This window comes from Leptodactylus fuscus, chromosome 7 (genome assembly GCF_031893055.1).
Source record: "Leptodactylus fuscus isolate aLepFus1 chromosome 7, aLepFus1.hap2, whole genome shotgun sequence".
In the NCBI taxonomy this organism is placed as follows: Eukaryota; Metazoa; Chordata; class Amphibia; order Anura; family Leptodactylidae; genus Leptodactylus; species Leptodactylus fuscus.
Window position 1 is genome coordinate 41,557,647 of NC_134271.1, and position 24,741 is coordinate 41,582,387.

The 24,741-nt window shown below is 42.9% G+C and overlaps 1 protein-coding gene across 2 annotated transcripts; it reads left to right on the forward strand.

Annotated features, from left to right (window-relative positions):
• Positions 1 to 1,647: 1,647 nt before the first annotated feature.
• ZDHHC1 (zDHHC palmitoyltransferase 1) lies at positions 1,648 to 24,682 on the forward strand. 2 transcript variants are annotated; one of them, XM_075281800.1, is made up of 12 exons: positions 1,648 to 1,836; positions 6,874 to 7,253; positions 8,538 to 8,756; positions 10,878 to 11,053; positions 14,075 to 14,176; positions 15,084 to 15,208; positions 17,312 to 17,470; positions 18,963 to 19,078; positions 19,205 to 19,287; positions 20,527 to 20,617; positions 22,467 to 22,578; positions 24,154 to 24,682. In XM_075281800.1, the coding sequence occupies exons 3-12, from the start codon at positions 8,538 to 8,540 to the stop codon at positions 24,654 to 24,656; spliced, it is 1,686 nt and encodes a 561-aa protein (XP_075137901.1). In that variant the 5' UTR covers positions 1,648 to 1,836; positions 6,874 to 7,253; the 3' UTR covers positions 24,657 to 24,682. The 2 variants fall into 2 exon arrangements, with proteins under 2 accessions (XP_075137901.1, XP_075137902.1); XM_075281801.1 differs by having other exon boundaries at positions 1,648 to 1,830.
• Positions 24,683 to 24,741: the final 59 nt, after the last annotated feature.

Below are 24,741 nucleotides of genomic sequence, written 5' to 3' on the forward strand. Positions count from 1 at the left end.
ACAATATTATATTCTCCACAGTACCACAGTAGCCCCCCAGTGTTATATGCTCCGCAGTAGGTGTCCCCCCCCCCACAGGATTATATGCTCCACAGTGGCATCCACACACAGTATTGTGTGCTTATAAATAGGCCCCCCCCCAGTATTATATGCTCTTTAGTACACCCCCCAGTATTATAAGCCACCCCAGTATTATACACTCCCCACAGTATTATCAGCCCCCTCAGTATTATACACTCCCCCCAGTATTATACACTCCCCCCAGTATTATACACCCCACCCAGTATTATAAGCCCCCCCAGTATTATACACTCCCCCCAGTATTATACAACCCACCCAGTATTATAAGCCCCCCCAGTATTATACACTCCCCCCCAGTATCATACACCCCACCAAGTATTATAAGCGCTCCCCCCAACATCATATACACAGTGAGCCACTCTCATACTCACCCCTGAAGAGCCGCCGGCATCCACCTTCTTGTCACTGGCGGCGCTGATGACGTCATCGCGCCCGCGTCGGGGCAGAGGTCAAACTCTGCAGCCAGTGTAGGCCGCGGTCGCGCGATCCACGGCCTACCCTGACAGCTTTCAGCTGTATGTGCATTTGCACATACACCTGAAGGCAGTGATCGCTCATCAACGGGGAATCCTGTACCGGATTCCCTGTTGGCGAGCGATCCGGGCGACCGCACGCGTGCCAGCATGGAGGGCTCTGCGTGCCCTCTCTGGCACGCGTGCCATAGGTTCGCCATCACTGCTATAGGGTATAATACTGTATGCAGGAGCCACTATGGGGGATAATACTGTGTGCAGGGGCCACTATGGGGGATAATACTGTGTGCAGGGGTCAGTAAGGGACATAATACTGTGTGCAGGGGCCACTATGGGAGATAATACTGTGTGCAGGGGCCACTATGGGGGATAATACTGTGTGCAGGGGCCACTATGGGGGATAATACTGTGTGCAGGGGTCAGTAAGGGACATAATACTGTGTGCAGGGGCCACTATGGGAGATAATACTGTGTGCAGGGGCCACTAAGGGACATAATACTGTGTGCAGAGGTCAGTAAGGGACATAATACTGTGTGCAGGGGCCACTATAGGAGATAATACTGTGTGGAGGGGCCACTACGGGGCATAATACCGTGTGCAGGGGCCACTATGGGGGATAATACTGTGTGCAGGGGCCACTATGGGGGATAATACTGTGTGGAGGGGCCACTACGGGGCATAATAGAAAGTGCAGAAATGCGTAGGAGGGGGTCGGTCAAGGTCTTCGGCATCGGTGGGGGGGGGGCATGTCAAAAGTTTGCCACGGCCCCGCCATTCCTAGTTACGCCACTGCCATGAAGTAAACAGCACCTGTGCTGGACTCAGGGGACTGCTGTGTACTATAATGACAGGCTGCAAGCAACACTGACTGGCAGCCACATTTATGACACAATGAGTCAGTTAGCATTATTTTCTGCCTTTATTATGTTCACGGAGGAAGAATCATGAGAATGCCGACTACACCCACACTATTACTAAGAGCACATAGCAGTAGGCAGGCAGTCCGGCGGATCTCCGGATCTGTGTGCTCAGCAGTAACGCGGCCCTCTCATCAGCTGAGCGCTTTCGCGTTTGAACTCTTTTGGTCCTCTTCCGGCTCCGTATAGTTGTAGCGTATTGTCCCGTTTTGCTGTACACAGCGGATCTGTACTACTGCTATAGCGACCTCCTGTATACACAGCGGCTCAGGTAACCGGCCGCTGTTAATGACGCGGGCTCGGTGCTTGAATACGGATGAGCGGGCTGTGCGCTGCCGGGTCACAGCTTTTCCGTCGGGTACGGGTGAGTAACGAGCAGCCAGCAATGATTGTTTATCACATTCCATGTTCGCTTGGAGATCTATGCAAAACTAATGCAGAGGGGCCATGGCAACCAATCACAGCTCTGCTTTTAGTTAAGAAAAGACTGCCGTCTGAATAGTTACTAAGGGCAACTGCGGTATGTAGAAGCCAGTGGTGTCATCCCTGATATTCAGGATGTCTATGTGTGTATAAGATGCAGACATTGTGCATAGGGAGCAGTATGGCCTGCCTGACCATAGGGATACACTGTAACGCTAGTTACTACAGGCAACTGCACTATATACCCCAGGGCATTGGGATATATGGCGGACTACTGATCACTAAATTGCACCCACTCTTGGCCACCCAATGAGACAATAGGTGCTGTAGGACACGGAGTCTAAGGCCCCACGTTGCAGATATAGGCTACAGTCACACCTGTGTTGGGTGATCTTTCTGGGACTTTGGCCCCCTCTGCTCTTAAAATATGCAGAGAGAAAAGTCCTGCAAACAGGGCTCCTCTCCACCAATTCCGGCAGACTCCATTACAGTCTATGGTTTCCACAAGTAAGGGCACCTTCACACGGAGTTTACGCTCCATGTATTCTGTCCATTTTGCACATGTAAAAATACGCGTGTAACATGTAGTTAGCCATTCAGTTCAGTGGCTTTTTCGTATAACGCGTGTATTTTTACACGTGTAAAAGGGACAGAATACACGGAGCATAAGCAGAGAGGGTTTCCATTTTTTTCGGTCCCGAAGAACAGAAACCTAAACGCTAGCGTTGCCTGCATTTTTTTTTCTTTTTAACGCTAAAGCCAGGAGTAGCTACAAAACGAATGGGAGATATCTGGGAATTTCTTATCCTTTTCTTGTTTTCTCAATCCACTCTTGGGTTTGGCTCAAAAAAAACACAGCAAGAAATAAAGCTGCTTTTCTGCAACATCAGGCTTTAGCCTAAGGCTAGGTCCACATTTTCACAAGGGGTTAAAACACACACAAAAAATGACGTTACCTGTATTCTGTGGCTCAGTACTATCACAGCGATGCCAACTTTATATAGTGTTTTGAAATGTTTTGATACATTTTTTTAAAAAATGTTAAACTATGCAAAATAGGAAAAACTATTTGTGTTGCCATATTGTAACTTTTTTTATATTTATGTGCATGGAGCTGGGTATGGCGTATTTTTTATGTGGAACAAGATGGCGTTTTTATTAATACCACTTTGGGGAAGGTCTGATAGCTTGATCACATTTTATTCCATTTTTTTTTTTTTTTATGGGAGGCAAAAAGTCGAAAAAACAGCTAATTGGCCAGTTTTTATTTTTTTCCCCCCACTAAGCCATTCACCGTGTGGGATAAATATTGTAATAGTTTAGTAGTTCGGGCATTTTGGAGCGCCGGGATACCTAAATTGTTTGTCTAGGGAAATGGGAGGTGATTTAAACATATATTTCTTTATTTATTTTTTATACTTTTATGAGCAGACCCCCCAGGGACCTTGGATCCCTAGGGTGTCAGATCACTCATACCATTCATTGCAATACTAATGTATTAATGACAAGCCTGGGAGCCTTCAATAGGCTCCTAGCTGTCATAAAAACTGATCACTGCCCTCTGATGAAGTTCTGGAGGGCGGCGATCATGTAAAGATGGCGGTGCCCATCAAACATGACTGCAGCATCTAAGGTGTCAACAGCTGTGATCAGTGTATTATACAGCTATCACCCCCAATGTATGGAGAGAGCTCAGCTCCTAAGCTCTCTCCATACACCCCTTCATACCCAATCATACACTCACTGGCCACTTTATTAGGTACACCTGTCCAACTGCTCGTTAACACTTAATTTCTAATCAGCCAATCACATGGCGGCAACTCAGTGCATTTAGGCATGTAGACATGGTCAAGACAATCTCCTGCAGTTCAAACCGAGCATCAGTATGGGGAAGAAAGGTGATTTGAGTGCCTTTGAACGTGGCATGGTTGTTGGTGCCAGAAGGGCTGGTCTGAGTATTTCACAAACTGCTGATCTACTGGGATTTTCACGCACAACCATCTCTAGGGTTTACAGAGAATGGTCCAAAAAAGAAAAAACATCCAGTGAGCGGCAGTTCTGTGGGCGGAAATGCGTTGTTGATGCCAGAGGTCAGAGGAGAATGGCCAGACTGGTTCGAGCTGATAGAAAGGCAACAGTGACTCAAATAGCCACCCGTTACAACCAAGGTAGCCAGAAGAGCATCTCTGAACGCACAGTATGTCGAATTTTGAGGCAGATGGGCTACAGCAGCAGAAGACCACACCGGGTGCCACTCCTTTCAGCTAAGAACAGGAAACTGAGGCTACAATTTACACAAGCTCATCGAAATTGGACAATTGAAGATTGGAAAAACGTTGCCTGGTCTGATGAGTCTCGATTTCTGCTGCGACATTCGGATAGTAGGGTCAGAATTTGGCGTCAACAACATGAAAGCATGGATCCATCCTGCCTTGTATCAACGGTTCAGGCTGGTGGTGGTGGTGTCATGGTGTGGGGAATATTTTCTTGGCACTCTTTGGGCCCCTTGGTACCAATTGAGCATCGTTGCAACGCCAAAGCCTACCTGAGTATTGTTGCTGACCATGTCCATCCCTTTATGACCACAATGTACCCAACATCTGATGGCTACTTTCAGCAGGATAATGCGCCATGTCATAAAGCTGGAATCATCTCAGACTGGTTTCTTGAACATGACAATGAGTTCACTGTACTCCAATGGCCTCCACAGTCACCAGATCTCAATCCAATAGAGCATCTTTGGGATGTGGTGGAACGGGAGATTCGCATCATGGATGTGCAGCCGACAAATCTGCGGCAACTGTGTGATGCCATCATGTCAATATGGACCAAAATCTCTGAGGAATGCTTCCAGCACCTTGTTGAATCTATGCCACGAAGAATTGAGGCAGTTCTGAAGGCAAAAGGGGGTCCAACCCGTTACTAGCATGGTGTACCTAATAAAGTGGCCGGTGAGTGTATATATGTATGTGATTTTGCATGAAGTGGTGAAAGGGAGTCTGTCACCAGAAGCAGATAGATTAGGGTCACCTGAATCTGTTTTCCCTATTGCCCCTACTGGAATTTTACTCTCTGCTCCAGAAAACCACCCCTAACTGCTGCCTCCGTCCCCACACACACCATTGCTTGAGTACAGCTTCCACTTTGTCAGACCTTGGCTGCAATTAGGGGTTCAGCGCCATTTTTCTCCATGTGAATGCACCCTTACAGTTTTTCTGTCAGAGCTGTTAGGGTGCCTTAGACACGTATACACATGTCCGAGCGCGGCGCTTCAAAACAGAGCCCATTGATTTCAATGGGTGCCCATATACACTTGCTACCCATTGAAATCAATCGGAAGCTTTTTTACCTATTGATTTCAATGGATAGCGCACGTATATCGGCACCCATTGAAATCAATGGGCTCTGTTTTGAAGTGCCGCGCTCGGACACGTGTATACGTGTCTAAAGGAGCCGCGCGCTACGCCGTGTGAAGGCACCCTTACCAATACATGATGTCTGCTTGTGCCTTCTAATGGGGTCACCGCTGAAATCGGGTGTGACCTCTACACAAATGACATTTGACTTCCAGTGATTGGCTGAATGGAAACATTACAAGTATATGCCATCAGACTGAGCTTCTCGCTCAGGAACAGAGGGGCTATACTGTTACCTGCAACTGCAATAACTTGGGCTCAAGGTTAGTTATTTATTTTAAAGCCCAAAATGTTCTTTTTTCATGTGTCCATCTCAGAATCTTTCCTTTTTTTTTGTGTTGTTGCTTTGTCATGCACATGTATCGGATCTGTTCAGCAATGTACACTGTGATGTCTCTAGGGCCAACCCTGTAAACAGATTTTGCTGGTTCTCATCAGGTCACATAGAGACTGTACACAGAAACCTACATCGGCGGAGTTCACTGTAGGCAGCACTAACCTGTGGCTAACTTCATGCCGACCTTACAATAATATGTATATATAGACAAATTCATGTTCTTTATGTGCGACTCACCTGCGATGTTATTGACACCCTGGATATGACTATTCTAAACTCTTAATGCTATTGGGGATTGAATAAAGGGGCTTTTGGAAATCTCAGGACTGTTTCTACTGTCATATTATAGAGAGGATAAGCTATTATTTTCAGATCAGTATCGATCTAGTTCCCAGACCCACCAATTCTGAGAGTGAAGGAACCATAGCACTGGCTTAGTTCTGCAACCCCTTCCCAGATTTATCCTGCACGGTGGCGCCATTGGCCAAGACATAAGAGTGGGTCTCTTCCAATGAGAATATTATAGGAAAACTCCTTTTTTGGAGCGTAAAGATAAAATAATAATGTCTTCTAGATGTGTCAGTTATTGTACAATATAGAAGGGACTACTTATTCATTTGCATGTCTCTTAAAGGGGTTGCCTAGGGAGGAATGCTTTACTTACCTGGTCCCGGGATCACTGATTCCTGGGCAACTCCTTCAAGTGCTTAAAACATATGTCAAGCAATAAAGGACATATGGAAAAGCTGAGTTAGGCCGGGGCCGCACGGGATGTAAACGCCGCAATTTGTCCCCAGCGGAGATGCTGTGGGAAAAATCGCGGCGTTGTATAGTGCTGGCAAAGTGGATGGGATTCATGCGAGTCCCATCCCCACTTTGCAGAAAAGATTGCAGCGCGGACACGCTGCGATTTGTAAAGCCGTTGCAGCATGTCAATTATATCGACGGAAACGCCGGCGGCTTTCCCGTAGATATAATGGGAAGAGAAAGTCCGCGGAGGAAAACTCTGTGAACTTTCTCTTCTAAGTGCTGTGGAAAGAATCGCAATGCGATCACACAGCGGTTCTTCCCGCAGCGCTTTATCATTGCGTTTACGGCCCGTGGGGCCTTAGCCTTAAGGGGAACTCTGAATGGTGGTTGTTGCGTTTGTGAGCTCCTGTTTACAATAGGAAATTCAGTTTTCATTTAACACCTTCTGATAATTTCTTTTCTTTTATTCCTGTAGGTTTTCAGAAGCAGTAAAAGGGCTTCATTTCAGAAACTAGAGCCCAGCATGGGGGACAGGGAAAACGCCTTAATGTATATAGTCGGGGCCAGAACAAACGCTGTGAACTGTGGACGAGTAACCCTGCACTGAGGATAATGGATGTCATTACAGAGTAGACTCTTCCACTACCTTTTTATGGCACCTACCGGTTTTACCTTTATTATTTGCCATTATAAGTTACATATACTATAAACTGTTGCTGCTTCTGATATTCATGCATCATTATATCCAGAAAGGCCCCAATGCTTGTAAACCAGAATACTTCATTCTGGAAGAAATATCAGTAACTTATCTTTGGGTCACAAGCATCCTGCAGGCCCCCAACCACGCTGTTTCTGGTAAGTTCTTTTTTAGATAACACTCTGAATGTTTAGAATAAAGAAATTCCAATATATACTTTAAGATCAATGTCGGGGTAAATTTCCCAAATTATTTAATTTTTTTTTATAAATAACCTAAGGCTGGGTTCATGTAGAGTTTTTGGGTCAGGATTTTGACACAGAATCCACCTCAAAAAAACGCCTCACAATAGAGTCCTATGTAATCCGCTAGCATTTTTTTTTTCCGCGAGCTGACCTTTGCTCAGGCAGATTGAAAAACCCAACGGGAGTCAATGGGAGGCGGAAAAACCACGTCAAAAAACGTTAGCTTTTTTTTCAAGGTCCAAACACTGTGCTAGAGGGGAAAAAAAAAAAAATGCTACAAAAAACACCATGTAATAAACGGCTTCAAAAAACCTTTTCCTAATTCCTGAAGCTGATTTTTTTTCCTCTCCAAAATCCTGCCCAAAAACCTTGAGAACCCAGCCTTAAGCCAAGACTGGCTACAAAAGGAAGTAGAAATATATAGGAAGATCTTAGGGTTAGTTCACACGGGCCTAGTGTCCGCGTATTTTGGTCCTGATTTTGACAAGGGAAGCGCGTCAAAATCAGGACCAAAATGCGACTGCTGCGGCTAGCGGCTTCCCACTCCGGAGTAGGCCCAAATGAATGAGCCTAGTCCAGAGGGATTGTCTTGACGCAGACGCATTGAGGCGATTTCTGCCGTGGCGTTTGCCTCAAGAAAGGGCACCTCGCTTCTTAATTTTTCCACAAGCGGGAACAAACCGCTAGCGGAAAAAGATCGCTAGTGGTCTACATAGACCTTTATTGTGAGGGAACGGATTTTGAGGTAGATTCCGTGCCAAAATCCGGCCCCTCTTGCCCCATGTGAACTACCCCTTATAGCCTAGCCCTATATCCTACCTTCTGCTCAATCCACTCCTACGTGTGGCCTCATCCTAATTGTATGTTTGGTAAGTTCCAAAAGTCTTCAAAAAAGCTTAAGGTTCCATTTACATGGGAAGTCAATTAGTGTTTGTTTTCATGCAGCGATCAATATCAGCAAGGGAAAGGTCACAGTATTTTGCAGGCTCAATTTGAGGCAGAATCTATCTCAAGTCTCAAAAAATGCTTCCTAGTTCTCCCATTCATTTAATTGGGAGTCGGGAGCAGATTTATGTTTTTTTCTTTTAGTGGATTTTTAAGTGAATTCCAGCTCAAAAATCCACCTACAAAAAAAACTTTGTGAATCTACCCTAAGAAAGAAATATGTTAAATAACAGCACCTTTCCTTTTACCTAGATGACCATCTGCAGAAAACCATCTGGTAAGACAGTGCCCGACAAAGAGGGGGAGGGCACCGTAACTGAGCCCCCTCAACATTTTCGGAAAAATGGTTGGAGTTGGCCTCCACATGCATTGCAGTTTGTGGCCTGGTTCACTTATCTGCTGTTCACTATCATCGGATTTGGCATTCTTGTTCCGCTCTTGCCTCGGCATTGGGTGGCTGCTGGTTATGTTGTATCCTTTTAATACAGAAGACTATCATTCAGATTATCATTCATCAGATTTGGGTATTCTGGAATCCAGGTTGACAGGTTATAGGTTGCTGTGTAGTCTGCTGACAGGTCAGTAGGACATTGCTCCCTATTATTATCTGGAAGCTAAAGGGAGTGCCTTATAATTACAATCTATTATACAATTACAGAGAGAACACAATGCGTGGTGTAAAACTGTAACATAATATTGTGTGTGAAACCTAATTACAGAAGTATTTTCACAAGTCCGGAGTAAAGCTAATCTAAGCATCTTTATAAAGTCCTAGTCACCTCTTAGATCTCCTGCCGCTACTCCCTGGATTCCCTGCTGATCTCCTTACTACTCCAGCCATGATGTAACAGACTTGTAACCATAGCAGTCAGTTTCTATGTGCAATGGTCTGTCTCAAAAGGAAGTAGGAAACTGCAAGGGTCAAGACCAAGAAAATGTTGGAACCAGAGCTACAGGGCATCAGTGAGGCATGTAAATATTTGGGCTGACTTTAGAACCCGAGCTAGGCTGCTGATGCCAAGGCAAATAAAATCATGGGATACATCAAGATAGGCCTTATCATAAGGATATAGTTTGGCCTCTATGCAAATCACTAGTTAGACTTTACATGGAACACAGTACAGTTTTGGCCACCTGTATATAGGAAGGAGCTATCTGAATTGGAGCAGGTGCAGAGAAGGGCAACCAAGGTAGTTAAAGGGATGGGCGGATTTGAGTCCAAAGACAGGTTATTCAATATGGAAAGTAATGATTTAGGTGCAACCTAATTACAATGTACTAATATATGAATGGACAATGGATGGATCCGTATACCCCTAGGCACGTAACGGGAAAGCCGACAGTGTGTTGAATTCGGCGCACTGACAGCTTTCTAGTGATATAAAAAAATTCAGGTGCCCGAGGACATGAATGGTCCTCTTTAAGCACTAATACCAGTGATGTCATCAGAACCCCTATAATGTTCTGTTGGTGACGTTGTACAGTTGGTGTGAGGGTACAAAACATGATTTCAATGGGATGCTGATTTTTTTTCCTAGTAGAAAAAAATAATCATCGTTCTCAGTCTTCAGGTGGATTCCGCTTGATAAGTCTCATTGAAGTGAAAGGGAGGTGTAAAAATAGCACCTATCAAGGCTGAAATTGGATGGGAAATTTGGTCAAGTTCATAAAGCTGAATTTTTCAGCTATGTGAACACATGATAAAAATTTTCCTAGCTGAAAAATTCAGCGTCAGAAACCTAGTTTGACATGTGATTGGCTTAATAGAAACCACCTCAAGAAGAGTTAGGACTGAAAGAGGAGATGTCCACTATGGCAGAAGGCATAGGAACGGAGAGAGGAAGATGAGTGGTGATGGAATAACAATCTATCCAACGGGATTGCATTTTAAGGAATTTTTCATGTTTATCTGACTATATTCATAAAATTTCCTCATAACTATGTACCAGTTTAGTCTACATTTCACCATGGAGGAGTCACAGGTGAGGTTTTCGGGGGGTTTTGCACACAGAGGGTGTAGTTTGTTTTGTGCCTAAGGGGGCATTCACACTACGTAACGCCGGCGTTACAGCAGGGCTGCCGAACACTTCCCATTCATTTCTATAGGAGCCGGCATACGAGCAGGGCTGCTTCTTTCACTCCGAGCAGTCCCATTGAAGTGAATGGGAAGTGCCGGCGTGTACGGCTCGGCATGAGCAGAGCTTGCCGTATACGCCAGCACTAACCATTCACTTCAATGGGACTGCTCGCAGTGAAAGAAGCAGCCCATTCATTTCTATGGGGAGTGCTCGCATGCCGGCTCCCATAGAAATGAATGGGAAGTGTTCGGCAGCCCTGCTGTAACGCCGGCATGTACGGCTGTGATACACGCTGGCGTTACGTAGTGTGAATGCACCCTAACAAAGAAGAGGGGAATCCGTTTCTGAGAGTCAATCCAATTACTCAATAGGGCATCCTAGGGATTCTTTCCAACATTGTGACCACTCATTGACTGGATAAGATGATAGACTATAACAATGAGCAGCGGCATACTGTGTTTTATATTCTGATACATAGCTTTGACATTATTCTTCCTTAATCCTCTATATTCAGTGTATGGGAGTTTTGTTCACTTTACATTGTATTGTCCATTTTCTGGCTGTTACTATCGATCCAGCAGATGAGAATGTACGTGCCAAGAGCTCCCCTGGTCCACTTCCTGTGTTCGATAGGACAAAGCATGCTCATGTCATTGAAAACATGCATTGTTACATCTGTGAGGTGGATGTGTAAGTAGAAGTTATTGTGTCTTGTATGTGTATTAGCCTTACAGGTGAGTGGACCTGTCAACACCACTACTCCTACAGGTGAATTCTGTGTACCTCTCCAAGAACACTTACATGTACATCACAGTAAAAAATACCACAAAAGTAGTCATCTGCAGTAGGTGTTATTGGGGGACATTAGTCATTAAGTAAGCCATGATTTACTGAAAAAATCTGTGCCTGAAAGTGAGAATCTGTCCCAAAGACGGCTGTAGATATATGTTAGGGCTACACTGCGACTATTTGTGGCACTACTGATTGATTTTAATTGACAGCTATAGCCCATAAAATTTGTATACATCAAAACACTGACTTACACTCACCGGCCACTTTATTAGGTACACCTTTCCAACTGCTCGTTAACACTTAATTTCTAATCAGCCAATCACATGGCGGCAACTCAGTGCATTTAGGCATGTAGACATGGTCAAGACAATCTCCTGCAGTTCAAACCGAGCATCAGTATGGGGAAGAAAGGTGATTTGAGTGCCTTTGAACGTGGCATGGTTGTTGGTGCCAGAAGGGCTGGTCTGAGTATTTCAGAAACTGCTGATCTACTGGGATTTTCACGCACAACCATCTCTAGGGTTTACAGAGAATGGTCCGAAAAAGAAAAAACATCCAGTGAGCAGCAGTTCTGTGGGCGGAAATGCGTTGTTGATGCCAGAGGTCAGAGGAGAATGGCCAGACTGGTTCGAGCTGATAGAAAGGCAACAGTGACTCAAATAGCCACCCGTTACAACCAAGGTAGCCAGAAGAGCATCTCTGAACGCACAGTACGTCGAACTTTGAGGCAGATGGGCTACAGCAGCAGAAGACCACACCGGGTGCCACTCCTTTCAGCTAAGAACAGGAAACTGAGGCTACAATTTGCACAAGCTCATCGAAATTGGACAATTGAAGATTGGAAAAACGTTGCCTGGTCTGATGAGTCTCGATTTCTGCTGCGACATTCGGATGGTAGGGTCAGAATTTGGTGTCAACAACATGAAAGCATGGATCCATCCTGCCTTGTATCAACGGTTCAGGCTGGTGGTGGTGGTGTCATGGTGTGGGGAATATTTTCTTGGCACTCTTTGGGCACCTTGGTACCAATTGAGCATCGTTGCAACGCCAAAGCCTACCTGAGTATTGTTGCTGACCATGTCCATCCCGTTATGACCACAATGTACCCAACATCTGATGGCTACTTTCAGCAGGATAATGCGCCATGTCATAAAGCTGGAATCATCTCAGACTGGTTTCTTGAACATGACAATGAGTTCACTGTACTCCAATGGCCTCCACAGTCACCAGATCTCAATCCAATAGAGCATCTTTGGGATGTGGTGGAACGGGAGATTCGCATCATGGATGTGCAGCCGACAAATCTGCGGCAACTGTGTGATGCCATCATGTCAATATGGACCAAAATCTCTGAGGAATGCTTCCAGCACCTTGTTGAATCTATGCCACGAAGAATTGAGGCAGTTCTGAAGGCAAAAGGGGGTCCAACCCGTTACTAGCATGGTGTACCTAATAAAGTGGCCGGTGAGTGTATATACACGTGGACAAAATTCTTGGTACCCCTTGTTTAATGAAGGAAAAATCCACAATGGTCACAGAAATAAGTTGAATCTGACAAAAGTAATAATAAAAATTCACACAAAGCCACAAAGCTTCTTGGAGAATGCCCTATGGACAGATGTGCCAAAAATCAAACTTTTTTGGCAAGGCACATCAGTTCTATGTTCAGACGGAAAAATGAAACATATCTTGAAAAATTATTGTCCCTACTGTGAAACATGGACGAGGCTCTGTTAGGTTCTGGGGCTGCTTTGCTGCATCTGGCACAGGGTGTCTTGAATCTGTGCAGGGTACAATGAAATCTCAAGACTATTAAGGGATTCTAGAGAGAAATGTGCTGCCTAGTGTCAGAAAGCTTGGTCTCAGTCGTAGGTCATGGGTCTTGCAACAGGATAATGACTAAAAACGCCCAAGAATGGCTAAAACATTGGACTATTCTGAAGTGGCCTTCTATGAGCCCTGGATTGCAGTGATTGCCTCAAAAGGTTGTGCAACCAAATATTAAGGGAATCATTTCTGTCCAGGCCTGTTTCATGAGTTTTATTAAAAAAAAAAAAAAACCTTTTGAAGGAAAAAAGCAGTGTCTGACTTTCATTTATTTATTTTCATAGAATTTTTGTTAATTATTACTTTTGTCAGATTCAAGTTATTTCTGTGACCATTGGGGTTTTTTCGGTCATTAAACGAGGTGTACCAAAAATTGTGTCCACGAGTGTAAGTAAGGTCTTATTCACACATCAACGTTTCGGTCAGTGATTTTCATCAGTGGTTTATGAGCCAAAGGCAGGTGCGGGTTGAAAACACGGAACAGGTGCAAATCTTTCTATTGTGTATATACCTTACTTCTCTGCAGTCTCCATTCCTGCCATTGGCAGACAATCATTGTTGTAAATTACTGACCAAAGCACTGATGTGTGAATAAATCCTAAGGCCTCTAGCTATAGTAACATGTAGCAATACAGTCAGAATATAGAAAAATACAACCTCTCATCTCTGAAGCAATCCTGATAGGGTCTTTCTTTTTAGTGGTTGGTGGCAGTCCCAGTGCGCCCCCACCAGTATAGCATTTTGTCTATGTAAACCTGATCTGTTCATGCGTTACATGGAGAGCTATTCATTTAAGTGGCCAGATGAGGCTTCCAATGGCAGTAGCATCTGATTGCTGGGGGTTATAGTATTGAGATCTGGAAGAATGATCACATGACTGAGCTTACAGGATATCATTCTTTTATTCTGGATAGTTGCATTACTGTATTATTTCCTTTAATAAGTTAACCAGAAACGTGTTATGTTTATCTACATTGAACATCCATTTGTGTCCTAAGTGTTGGCTGACTTTCATGTGCATGAATTGTATGTCATTGTATCTAGAGTCTTTCTATTACAGGTTAAGCATATTTTTCTATTCTGTTTCCACAGGGGCGCCAAGTCGAAGCACTGCAGTTTATGCAATAAATGTGTCAGTAATTTTGATCACCACTGCAAATGGCTTAATAACTGCGTGGGAGGGAAAAATTACTGGTGAGATATCTAAGTCAACTCTCAAGGCACTCCACAGAAGCAATTTTAGGATTTGGTACTATGTATTACTTATAGATCAAAGCAGGACTGCTTACGTAGGAGGCCGTATCTTCAGCCATATCTTATTGGACGATAGAGATGAGGGAGGAAATATAGGGAGGTGCAGCATTATGGAGAGCCTTGTGGATGAGGGTGATAAGTTTATATTGTATACTGCATTGAATCGGCAGCCAATGAAGTGCCTGACAGACTGAAGGCATCGCTGTAGTGTCTAGGCTGATAGATGAGCCTGGCCGATGCATTCAGAATAGATTGTAGAGGGGAGAGTTTAGTAAAGGGAAGACCGATTAGAAGGGTGTTACAGTAGTCAAGGCGAGAGTGAATCAGGCCAACAGTGATGGGGTGTCTTTTACCCATATAGAGACTCACTACGCGTACCCCGCACATCAGACAGCTGCTTTAGCTCATAGCTGGGTGGTAAATAGTATTCTCCCCTACAATGAAATCACAGGTAATAAGTCCCTCCCACATCCGAGGATGCACGCTGCTGAGATGTTTCATTTGCTGCTCATAGGGAGGGGTAGTGAACTTGCAAACCCAATGTCACTCTGAGGTCAATGACCTGAAAATAAATCTGATCAATGGTGCTGAATTTAAACAGGATATATATTAAGAAGTGTTTTGGTGCATTTTGCTTTTTTGGCTCATGTTTTTAAAAAATTAGATAACCCCTTTAATGTCCATAGCTGTTAATAATTATGGATAACAGTAGCAGATATTAATAATAGTGTGAATGTAGCCTTTTTTTAGGTTGTCATTTCTTTTGTATAATAATATGGTTTAGATAAAATAAGTGATAAGATAATGTTTGGAATATTACATTGCTCCTCTTTTATCAACATTTTAGGCTGTTTTTCAACTGTCTTATATCTGCATTCCTGGGCACTGTATTGCTGAGCATAATATCATCCTACGTATTTGTTGCATACTTCGTTAATCCAACAGCATTGAGAAGCGACCAGCACTTTCAAGGTGACTCCCCCCCCCCCCCCCCCCCTTCTTCCTCTTCTTCTCTGGGGCCTGACTCGTGGGACACCCAGTGATTATAAGAACCATGTGTCAATGGAGTGGTGATACCCAATCGTGCCACTGGTACGTTTCCTTTTATGGGACTGATGAGATGCAATCTCCCACAGCCCACGTAGAAGTGAATGAAGTGGTGGCCACACATGGGCCAACTGCTCAGTTAACGTGGACACTTAGGGAAAGTTGCAGAACTCAGTTCTTCTGGTTGCTGGGGGTTTCCAATGGTCAGGCCTCCAGTGACCAGACAACGATTATCCACTGTACTACGGAAGGTGAGAAAACATCCATTGAGGATTTTGTTGCTTTTTTTTTATTTTTTCTTGGTGCAGATTCATTCCTGGCTTTGGCTCAATATAATACATCAAATTTGCATCGGTAAAAGCAACAAAAACTTAATGTGCATCTTAAGCCACTTAGCACAGTGGCTCAGTTGTTAGCAATGCCTCAGCTTCCGGACTAAAAACCGGGTAGCCGTGACTGAAAGCTGATGCACTGCAGCGGCATCCATTCGCGCACTCCGCTCCAGATTAGGCCCAATGAAAGGAGGGAATGTCTTCAGGCCGAATCACGAGGCGAAATGGCCTGGAGAATGAACATCTCACTTCTTTTTCTAGGAGCTGGAAAAAAACGGCTCCCAAAAAAAAGACCTGAGCGGCTCCCAATGGGAGCCGTCTTTTTAGTCAGGATTTTGAGGCGGATACGGCCTCAAAATCCTGACCAAAAATCCCCGTGTGAACTTACCCTTTAAGGGGTTATATATTTATAATTTGGTGTAACCAAAGTTAATTTCTTGTAATGTAGCATACAGTATATCTGAGCGCACCTCAGAGTGATCAGGGTAAGCAAGTAACAGACATTCTGCTCCAAACAAAATCTTGCCTGCAGCTTTCTTGATGAAGCTGTTTGCATGTAATTTAACTCTATCCTGAAAGGGACCCCATCAGCCGATATACTTTTGGAGTTTAGGGTCCCAAACCTTTGGATATGACAGCTGCCTGTCCTGGCAAAGTTATATCCTACCCAGGAAATGAGTCCCGTAACCTGCTTTGGAGCACGCAAATGCACACATCCTAGGTTAGGATACCTTGCTTTCCTGCATATTCCCTGCACCAATGTACCGAACCATACTCCTGGACTTTTCTCCCAGGTTAAATATAATTTCATTTCCTAAAGATTGCAAGGTTGGGAAGCTGTCATATACAGTTATGGTACTCCAGTTTCATAATAGTATGCTGATGGTTTAGTGGCACCAAACCAGCTGCCGAGTTCCCTTTAAAGCTGCGAGTATAAATGTTGCTAAGAACAGAATCCATACAGCCTTCTCAACACTTGGAGCAGAGTACAGCACCCTTTAACTTAAAATGTGTGTCACTTGATCACCAAAAGGAAACTAGTTTTTTTTGTGTAACCCCTCTAGTATCCTCAAGCATCCAATAATTTTTTACAAAGCCTGAAGTGGAAGACTTAAGGGTGCAACAGAAATCCTATTCACAGTGGGTCAGTGACCGCATGATGTTGGGGTCATACCTGTTTTATCCACAATACTGTGTGTCTATTGGTCTGCCAGGTTGGCAGAGTTTCCATTGCATGCTGTCACTGTACAGCTGCCAGTACGTGAGTTATTTCCACTCAGGCTGTCTACCTATCAGGATTCTATAAGATGCGGCCAAGTCACGGTAACCGCACATGGAGGATGAAAACGGCAGATACCTGGTAGACCTTGTTATAGTCAATGGTGTACAGAACTACGGGGAGGCCGTCGCCGTAGCCTTACTGAATTTAAGCTCCATTTACCGCACTTGGCTTTTATGTTTATTACCCCAGACAATAACTACGTTCAAGGGAGGCACTTTTCCCTTTACTCTTTAAAGCAGGAATGGCTCCACTGGTTTCCTATGGCCTTTGATGGGCATAGAATGGCAGGGTAGGCCAAAAGTTAGACATGGATGCAGTGTGAATGACGACCACGTAGTGTAAACTCCTACACAAGGGATTGCACCTGTTGTGAGCTGATATATCTGGTTTTGTTTTCATATTCATGTTTTCCAGGTATCCAGAACCTATCAGATGTCTGGTATGTGTTCTTACCTGCAGCCCCAGTGGAAACTCAAGCATCTGTCATTTTGGGCCTGGCCGCTCTTGTTTCAGTGATGGGACTTATTACTATACTGCTGATAGGACAGCTGCTCTGCTTTCACATCTACCTCTGTAAGTATCATTCTCTTCAGACTCCACCCTTCAGTATAGAAGATTCCATTCATTTTCATACAATAAGAGGGTTGTCAAATTTACTAAATAATAAAAAATGAAAATATTCAGGCACATACACATCTTAAAGGGAGTCTGTCGGTGAATCCAGCATATCAATGCATCCCACAGTTGGGTTAGGGTCACCTGAATCAAACAGTTTCCCCTGTAAATTGATCCAAATATTGCTGTTTTTGTGAATATACAAATGAGTTAATAAACAATTTTTCATGAATAGTACAGATTAAAATAAGGAACTTTAATATACTGTACCTTATTAATGAAATACCGTATATACTCGAGTATAAGCCGACCCGAATATAAGCCGAAGCCCCTAATTTTGCCACAAAAAACTGGGAAAACTTATTGACTCGAGTATAAGCCTAGGGGGGAAATGCAGCAGCTACTGGAAAATTTCAATAATTAAAATGGTTGGTGTTTTTGGGTGCAGTAGTTGCTGAGTGCTGGGGAAGGGGAAGGGATGTTTTGGTTGTCTGTCTGCCCGTTCCCTGAGCTTGAGGACTGAGGTTTTTTTCCTCCACTTGGAATTCAGCCTGGCTGAATATAGCGTATCTGCAGTGCTCCTGTTAACCCTTTCCCAACAGAAGAGGAGCACTGCAGATACCCTATATTCAGTAGACACAGGGATACCTAATGTGTTTGTGTTTCACAGTCATTTTCTACTTTTATATGTATTCTAGGGAAAGGAGGGATTTAGAACTTTTGTTTACTTTATTTTTTTATTTTAATTTTTTTTTTAAAGCTTCTTTTTTTTCACTATTTTATGAGAGATTCTATACAATACTATTGCGGCTGGTCATAGACCCAAAAAACTGCTGAAAAATTCGGCTTATACTCAAGTATATACGGTATGTTTCCTTCTCCACTTTTCAGGCTGAGTTACTTTCTACATACTAATGAAGGGAGGAGGAGACTGCTGGAATAGACACACAGATGACTGCTGCTGCTACTATGTGAATGAGACAGATCTCATTTCAGATAAGGCTTTATGACTCCACAGAATGAAGCAATAAATCAATTAACCAGCCAACAGCAGCCTCCTCCTCCTCCTCTTCCTCCCATTATAGAGCTCTGTATGAGAAGTTGAATATGAATCAGATTTCTCTGTAAACCACAGTGTGAGTGAAGAGACGGAGGAGGAAACAAATCCCTTAAGATATATTACAAAGTTTCTTATATTCATGTGTACTGTTCATTTCTGAAAAGTTGCTTATAACTGCAGCTACACTGTAAGTAATCCCCAGTGTATGATTTTCTTGAATTTTATAATTCGCTGGGGATCCATGCAATGTTTCATTAGTAGTTCCCATAACCAAAGTGAACAACATTATGTATCATAAAAGTGATATAAACGGCATGATAACCCCATCATGAATTCACTTATTGTACATTTCTAAAAGTGACTGTAATTGTGTTTGTCTATTTATTCCAGTGTGGAATAAACTTAGCACTTATGAATATATAATGCACCAGCGGCAGAAGCAGGAAATGAAGTCAAACTGCAGAGAACCAGAGGCTGGCGGGACCCCACCTACAGGCCGGGCTCAAGTAAAAAAAAAAAAAAAAAAAAAAAAATGATTTAGTAATTGATACTTGCATTTTTCTAACTCCCCAAAGTATTTTATTTTTCTTATCACTTTTTTCTTTTTTCTCTACATCTGTTTTCCTCCTTAGAATGAGAGCTATGGTGGAAGTCTCATTTACACTAATCCTGATGTTCTAATTGAAGGTCCTTCTTCTGGATCTCTTAACACAGAGTGAGTCTACACCTTTATTGCACCGTAAAGAGGCATATCTAAACAATTTACATTGCAGAAGGGGGCCTGAAGTCTTGTTCCTCTGTCTTGTGACCAACTCTGCACTACTATGGGTTTTGTTTTATTCTAACAAGTCAAAATTAAGTCATGTAATAAAATAATACAGGGTTGGATATTAAATGTAAATGTACATCCCTTAAAGCACCACACATTTATAGCACAGCAGTAGCGCAGGTGCAGCAGGATGACGTATGAATGGAAAACATCGGATACAGCTTTGGTAACGTCCTTTAAAGGGGCTCTATCAGCAAAATCATGCTGATAGAGCCCCACATATGTGTGAATAGCCTTTAAAAAGGCTATTCAGGCACCGCTAAAGTTATATTAAACTACCCCCCTCAGTTTAAAAAAAAACCCCTAAAAAAGAATGTGATTTACTTACCCATCGTGCACGGTGGGTGGGCATTCAGGATGCGCCGTCTTCTTCATCCACGCCTCCTCTTCCTCCGATGTCCTCGGGTCCCATCCTCCTCCGGCGCTCGCGAACTGACATTGATAAAAAAAAAAATGGCCTGGGGGCGCATGCGCAGTAGCATGCGGCTTCTACTACGGCTACTGCGCATGCGCCCAGGCCATTTTTTTTTTTATCAGTGTTAGTTTGCGAGCGCCGGAGGAAGACGGGACCCGAGAACATTGCAGGAAGAGGAGGCGTGGATGAAGAAGACAGCGCACCCTGAATGCCCGCCCAGCGTGCACGATGCGTAAATAGATCACATTCTTTTTTAGGGTATTATTTTAAAACTGGGGGGTAGTTTAACATAACATTTATGGTGCCTGAATAGCCTTTTTAAAGGCTATTCGTGCATATGTGGGGCTCTAGCAGCATGATTTTGCTGATAGAGCCCCTTGTGAAATAGCTGTCACCAGCAACTGCTGCATCAACAAAAGATGAAGACAGAAAAAGAAAAGATATAGCTCATAAAATGAGATGAAGCAAAAACGACAAAAATTAGCCACTTTTTAGACATCGTTAAAGTTAGGGGGTTGTGTCCACTGATATACTGCTGTGTTTATGCGTTTTTTTCTTTTGTGTCATGTGACTTGTATTTTTTGTAAAAGTTGAAATTTAAGAAAATAAATAGATAAAAGGGAAAGCTGTACAAGAATTAAATTCATATCTGCTATATCTTTGTCGTATACGTCTACTAGATGATAACTATATTCTGTGTCTGTGTGCAGCTCACCAGTGCCCATGAATGCTGACCATAGGAACAGAGAACCTGAATTTGAGCCTAAGACATCACCAGCAGGAGAGAAGAAACCAAAGAAGGTTGGTTACAAGATCAAATTGAGATTTCTCCTTGAGATCAGTAAAGCTGAACCTATAAATGAACTCTGTGTATAAGTGTCACACTCTGTAATACATGAAATTTGTGACTTTTGTTTCTGATTTCTACATCCAGTTGAAACTAAAAATACCATTTATTAAATACTATTAATACCAGGGCAGAATTAGTCAACAGAGCTAGCAGGAGAGGCCACCCAGTTACACTTCTGTCACAAGATTGACTTGCCCTGGCCAAGACACCACTATTAAATCAATGTATTATCCTGTGAAGCCATACCCCACAAGATAGATCATCAGTATGTCATCTGTGGGGTCTTACAATCCAACGCTGCACAGACTAGCTATTCCTCCAAACCTCCAGGCACCTGAACCTGTTGTGGACATGGAGCCCGTGACGGCTGCTCCTGTTTACGTAGTAGAAGTGGAGCTGCAGTCCTGTCCACTGGATGGCAGTGGTTCTGGGGAATCCTGTGGATATGTCATCTGTTTGAAAAAATCCATTTAAGGCTAGAAAACCCCTTCCTGACATATGCTGTAATAATTAAAGCGAGTGTCACTCATTACATATGCAACTAAGAATTTGCAGATGGCACCAAAAGATTTTAATCTTAGACATTTGTGACTATCCCTGCCTCTGTGCTGCCGCTTTAATAAAAAGAAGCTACTTATACATCTATCAGACAGTCATGGTATATAGAATAGAATGTAATATTCATTTTCATGGCCCAATTCTTTGAAAGACATGCGGGACCAAATTACACATTATAACACTAACACACACATAAACACACGCGCGCACACACACACATATATATATGTATCTATATGTATCTATATGTATAAAGGAGCCACTAGAATTTTGTTGCACATACTGCAGATTTCGTGTATGCATTTTGATTAGCCAAAAGTATAACTAAAAATATAAAATGCCCTGTATGACTTAGGCCTACAATAAGCCTTCCCCAAATGGAAATGGATGATAACAGGGAACAATAGAATGTATTTATATACACAGAAAATCTAGAGGCTGTCTGTTTTCCAAAAATAATACTACCATTTCATAGACTGTATCTAGCATTTCAACTCTGTCTATAAGCATACGTAAACCATTAAAAACAGCCTTTCATGTCCTCTAAGATAGGGAATGTTATGCACATGAAAGGCAAATCTGATGCTTTTGGGTTTGCTGGTATCTGCCCCGGTTGCAGGGGAGTTCACTGCACTGTCAGAGAGGTCGGTGTCACAGCTCAGCATCTTTGCTGGGCATTAAATAACTAATCTGTCTTCTATTGTGGATAGAGGTGCACGGTCAGCTTTGTAACAGGATATAACACTCCCGATCTTACATATCATAGGTTCTATTTAATAGTTTTATGGCTATTCCTCTTGACCATATATATATATTGGTATTTGATATTACACAGGCTGCATATCCACAAAAAGTTCATATCCACATCAGAGTTGAAAAAGTCCTGCAAGTACAGCTTTTTCTCATTCACCATTTTCAGACTAAAAACAAGGGATCCCACTATAGCCGATGATGTCTGTCTGCTCCATGTGTCCATTGTTCTGGTCTGACTGACAGCCCAGTTCAGATGCGAATGTAGCCGAAAATGTGCAGTGCGTTTTTTTTATTACTGAATTATTTCCTAAGACTTGTCAAATCTCCCCCAGTAAATGCAATTGTTAATAAAAAAATATATATAATTTCACACAGTTCTGCAATTCTTTAAAAAAAAATTTACCAGGCGATTCCATGAAGTCATTCTGATGTTTAAAGTCAATTGTATATGTGATTTTTTTTATTTTTTATTTTTTTTTCTCATACCAGAAAAAGAAAAAGAAAAGGACAAAAAGCAACAAAATCTCCCCAGAAGACTCAAATAAGCATTCTGGGGATATACCGGGTGTTTGTGTCTTTCCTCCATCCAATGGAGAAAATGGTGAGACATTGAAGTGTATAATTCTGATGATGTACTTATGACTTGTAAAGGGAATATAATGTCTGTGTATTATGGATTGTTTTAAGTATACTTAGGGCTAGTTCACACGGAGTCAAATGGGCCAGATTTTGACGCGGAATCCGCGTCAGAATCCAGCTCAAAAAAACGCCTCTCATTGAAATCCAATGGGAGCCGGTCATTTCCTTTTTCCTCAAGCAGTTTGTTCCCGCTTGCTGAAAAAAGAAGCGAGCTGCCCTTTCTTCAGACGGATTCCGTGGCTGATTCAGCTGCGGACATCCACCTCGTGACTCCTCCCTCCCGACTAGGACCATTCATTTGTGACCATTCATTGTGTGTGGGGTCAGTAAAGTGCGGATTTACAGAATGGAGATAATAAAGGGGACAATTACTGTGTCGGGGGCAGTATACTGATTGGGGTCCAATTAAGGGGGCAATATACTGTTCAGGGGGCCAGTAAGATGGGTTTTATACCATGTGTGGACCAATAGAGGGGGCTGTATACCACAAGCAGTCAGTAAAGGGGGTGTTATTCCAGGGAAGGGGGAGGGGTAGCTTCACCTAGTTACGCCCTTTGCTGTGCTTATCTTATTTATACTTGAAGATTTAAAATACTTGTCTGAATACAGACATAAAAAGCATACAGGGAAGGAAATAAGTATTTGATCCCTTGCTGATTTTGGAAGTTTGCCCACTGATAAAGGCATGAACAGTCTATAATTTTAAGGGTAGCCTAATTTTAGCAGTAAGAGATAAAATATCAAAAATAAAATCCAGAAAATCACTTTGTAAACATTTTTATAAATTTATTTTGCATAGAGAAATAAGTATTTGATCCCTCTGACTAGACTTTAATACTTGGTGGCAAAACCCTTGTTAGCGCGCACAGCAGTCAGACATTTTTTGTAGTTGATGATGAGGTTTGCACACGTGAGAAGGAATTTTGGTCCACTTGTTTTTGCAGATCATCTCTAAGTCACTAAGATTTTGAGGCTGTCACTTGGCAACTCAGAGCTTCAGCTCCCTCCATAAGTTTTCTAAAGGATTAAGGTTTGGAGACTGGCTAGGCCACTCCATGACCGTAATGTGCTTCTTTTTGAGAAACTCCTTTGTTGCCTTGGCTGTATGTTTTGGGTCATTGTCCTGCTGATAGACACAGCCATGACCCATTTTTAATGTCCTGGCGGAGGGAAGGAGGTTGTCACTCAGGATGTTATGGTACATGGCTCCATCCATTCTCCCACTGATGCAGTGAAGTAGTCCTGTACCCATAGCAGAGAAACACCCCAAAATATAATGTTTCCACCTCCATGCTTGACAGTGGGGACGGTGTTCTTTGGTTATAGGCAGCATTTTTCTTCCTCCAAACACGGCGAGTTGAGTTAATGCCAACTCGATCAAATAATTATTTCCTTCACTGTATATGTTTGCAGTTTTGTAGGAATTCATGTCACCTTCTCCATTAACATCCAAACGTAATAAATAGCAACATTGATCAACTTTGTATGTAGTTTAAAACTGTAAAAAGACAATACATTTTGTGTTTTCTCTTTCTAGAAGGGTCTCCGGCACCTCCAGGTCTGGTCATCCATTCTCCAAACTTCCCATCAAGGTCTTTACCTGTTTTGGCTCCCATAAACTTGCATCCAGTTCAGGCTGCTGGACCACCTGCAGAGTATCACTCTGATTCTGCAGAGTCCATGGAAGAAATTCCAGTAGCCCAAACACATCTTGGCAGCTCTTCTATGAGTGAAAACCTGTTTCTCACACCAAGGAGTCCCAAAGACATAGTAAGAGAGTGTGAGCATGGACCAAAACAAAGTTACTTCTGGCCTGTCACATCACAAAAGTTTGAACTGCTTCCAAAGACTCCATCTGTATTTGTCAGTGAGAGCAGTGGAAAACCTATGTCCAATGGACTGGTCAATGATCCCAAAGCACAGGACAGTCACAAGGCACGGTACAAAAAGATGTGGGTGGCGAAGGGCATGGAAGGAGAGCAGGTTCTTTCCATCTCTAATGCAGAAAATTTGCCGCCCTCCATCAATTCTATTAAGTAGTTATACTATTATTTTCTATGAAGACTTGTAAGCATTTATTCTTTAATAAATTCTTTTTATATTGATAGTTTTGTGTTTCACTCTT

Bases quoted from the DNA above. Each gene is read 5' to 3' on its own strand.
- ZDHHC1 (XM_075281800.1), top strand. From the start codon at position 8,538: ATGACCATCTGCAGAAAACCATCTGGTAAGACAGTGCCCGACAAAGAG. The intron at 8,757-10,877 runs GTATCCTTTTAA...CTCTATATTCAG, and splicing joins GGGTGGCTGCTGGTTATGTT to TGTATGGGAGTTTTGTTCAC. The intron at 15,209-17,311 runs GTGACTCCCCCC...CATGTTTTCCAG, and splicing joins AAGCGACCAGCACTTTCAAG to GTATCCAGAACCTATCAGAT.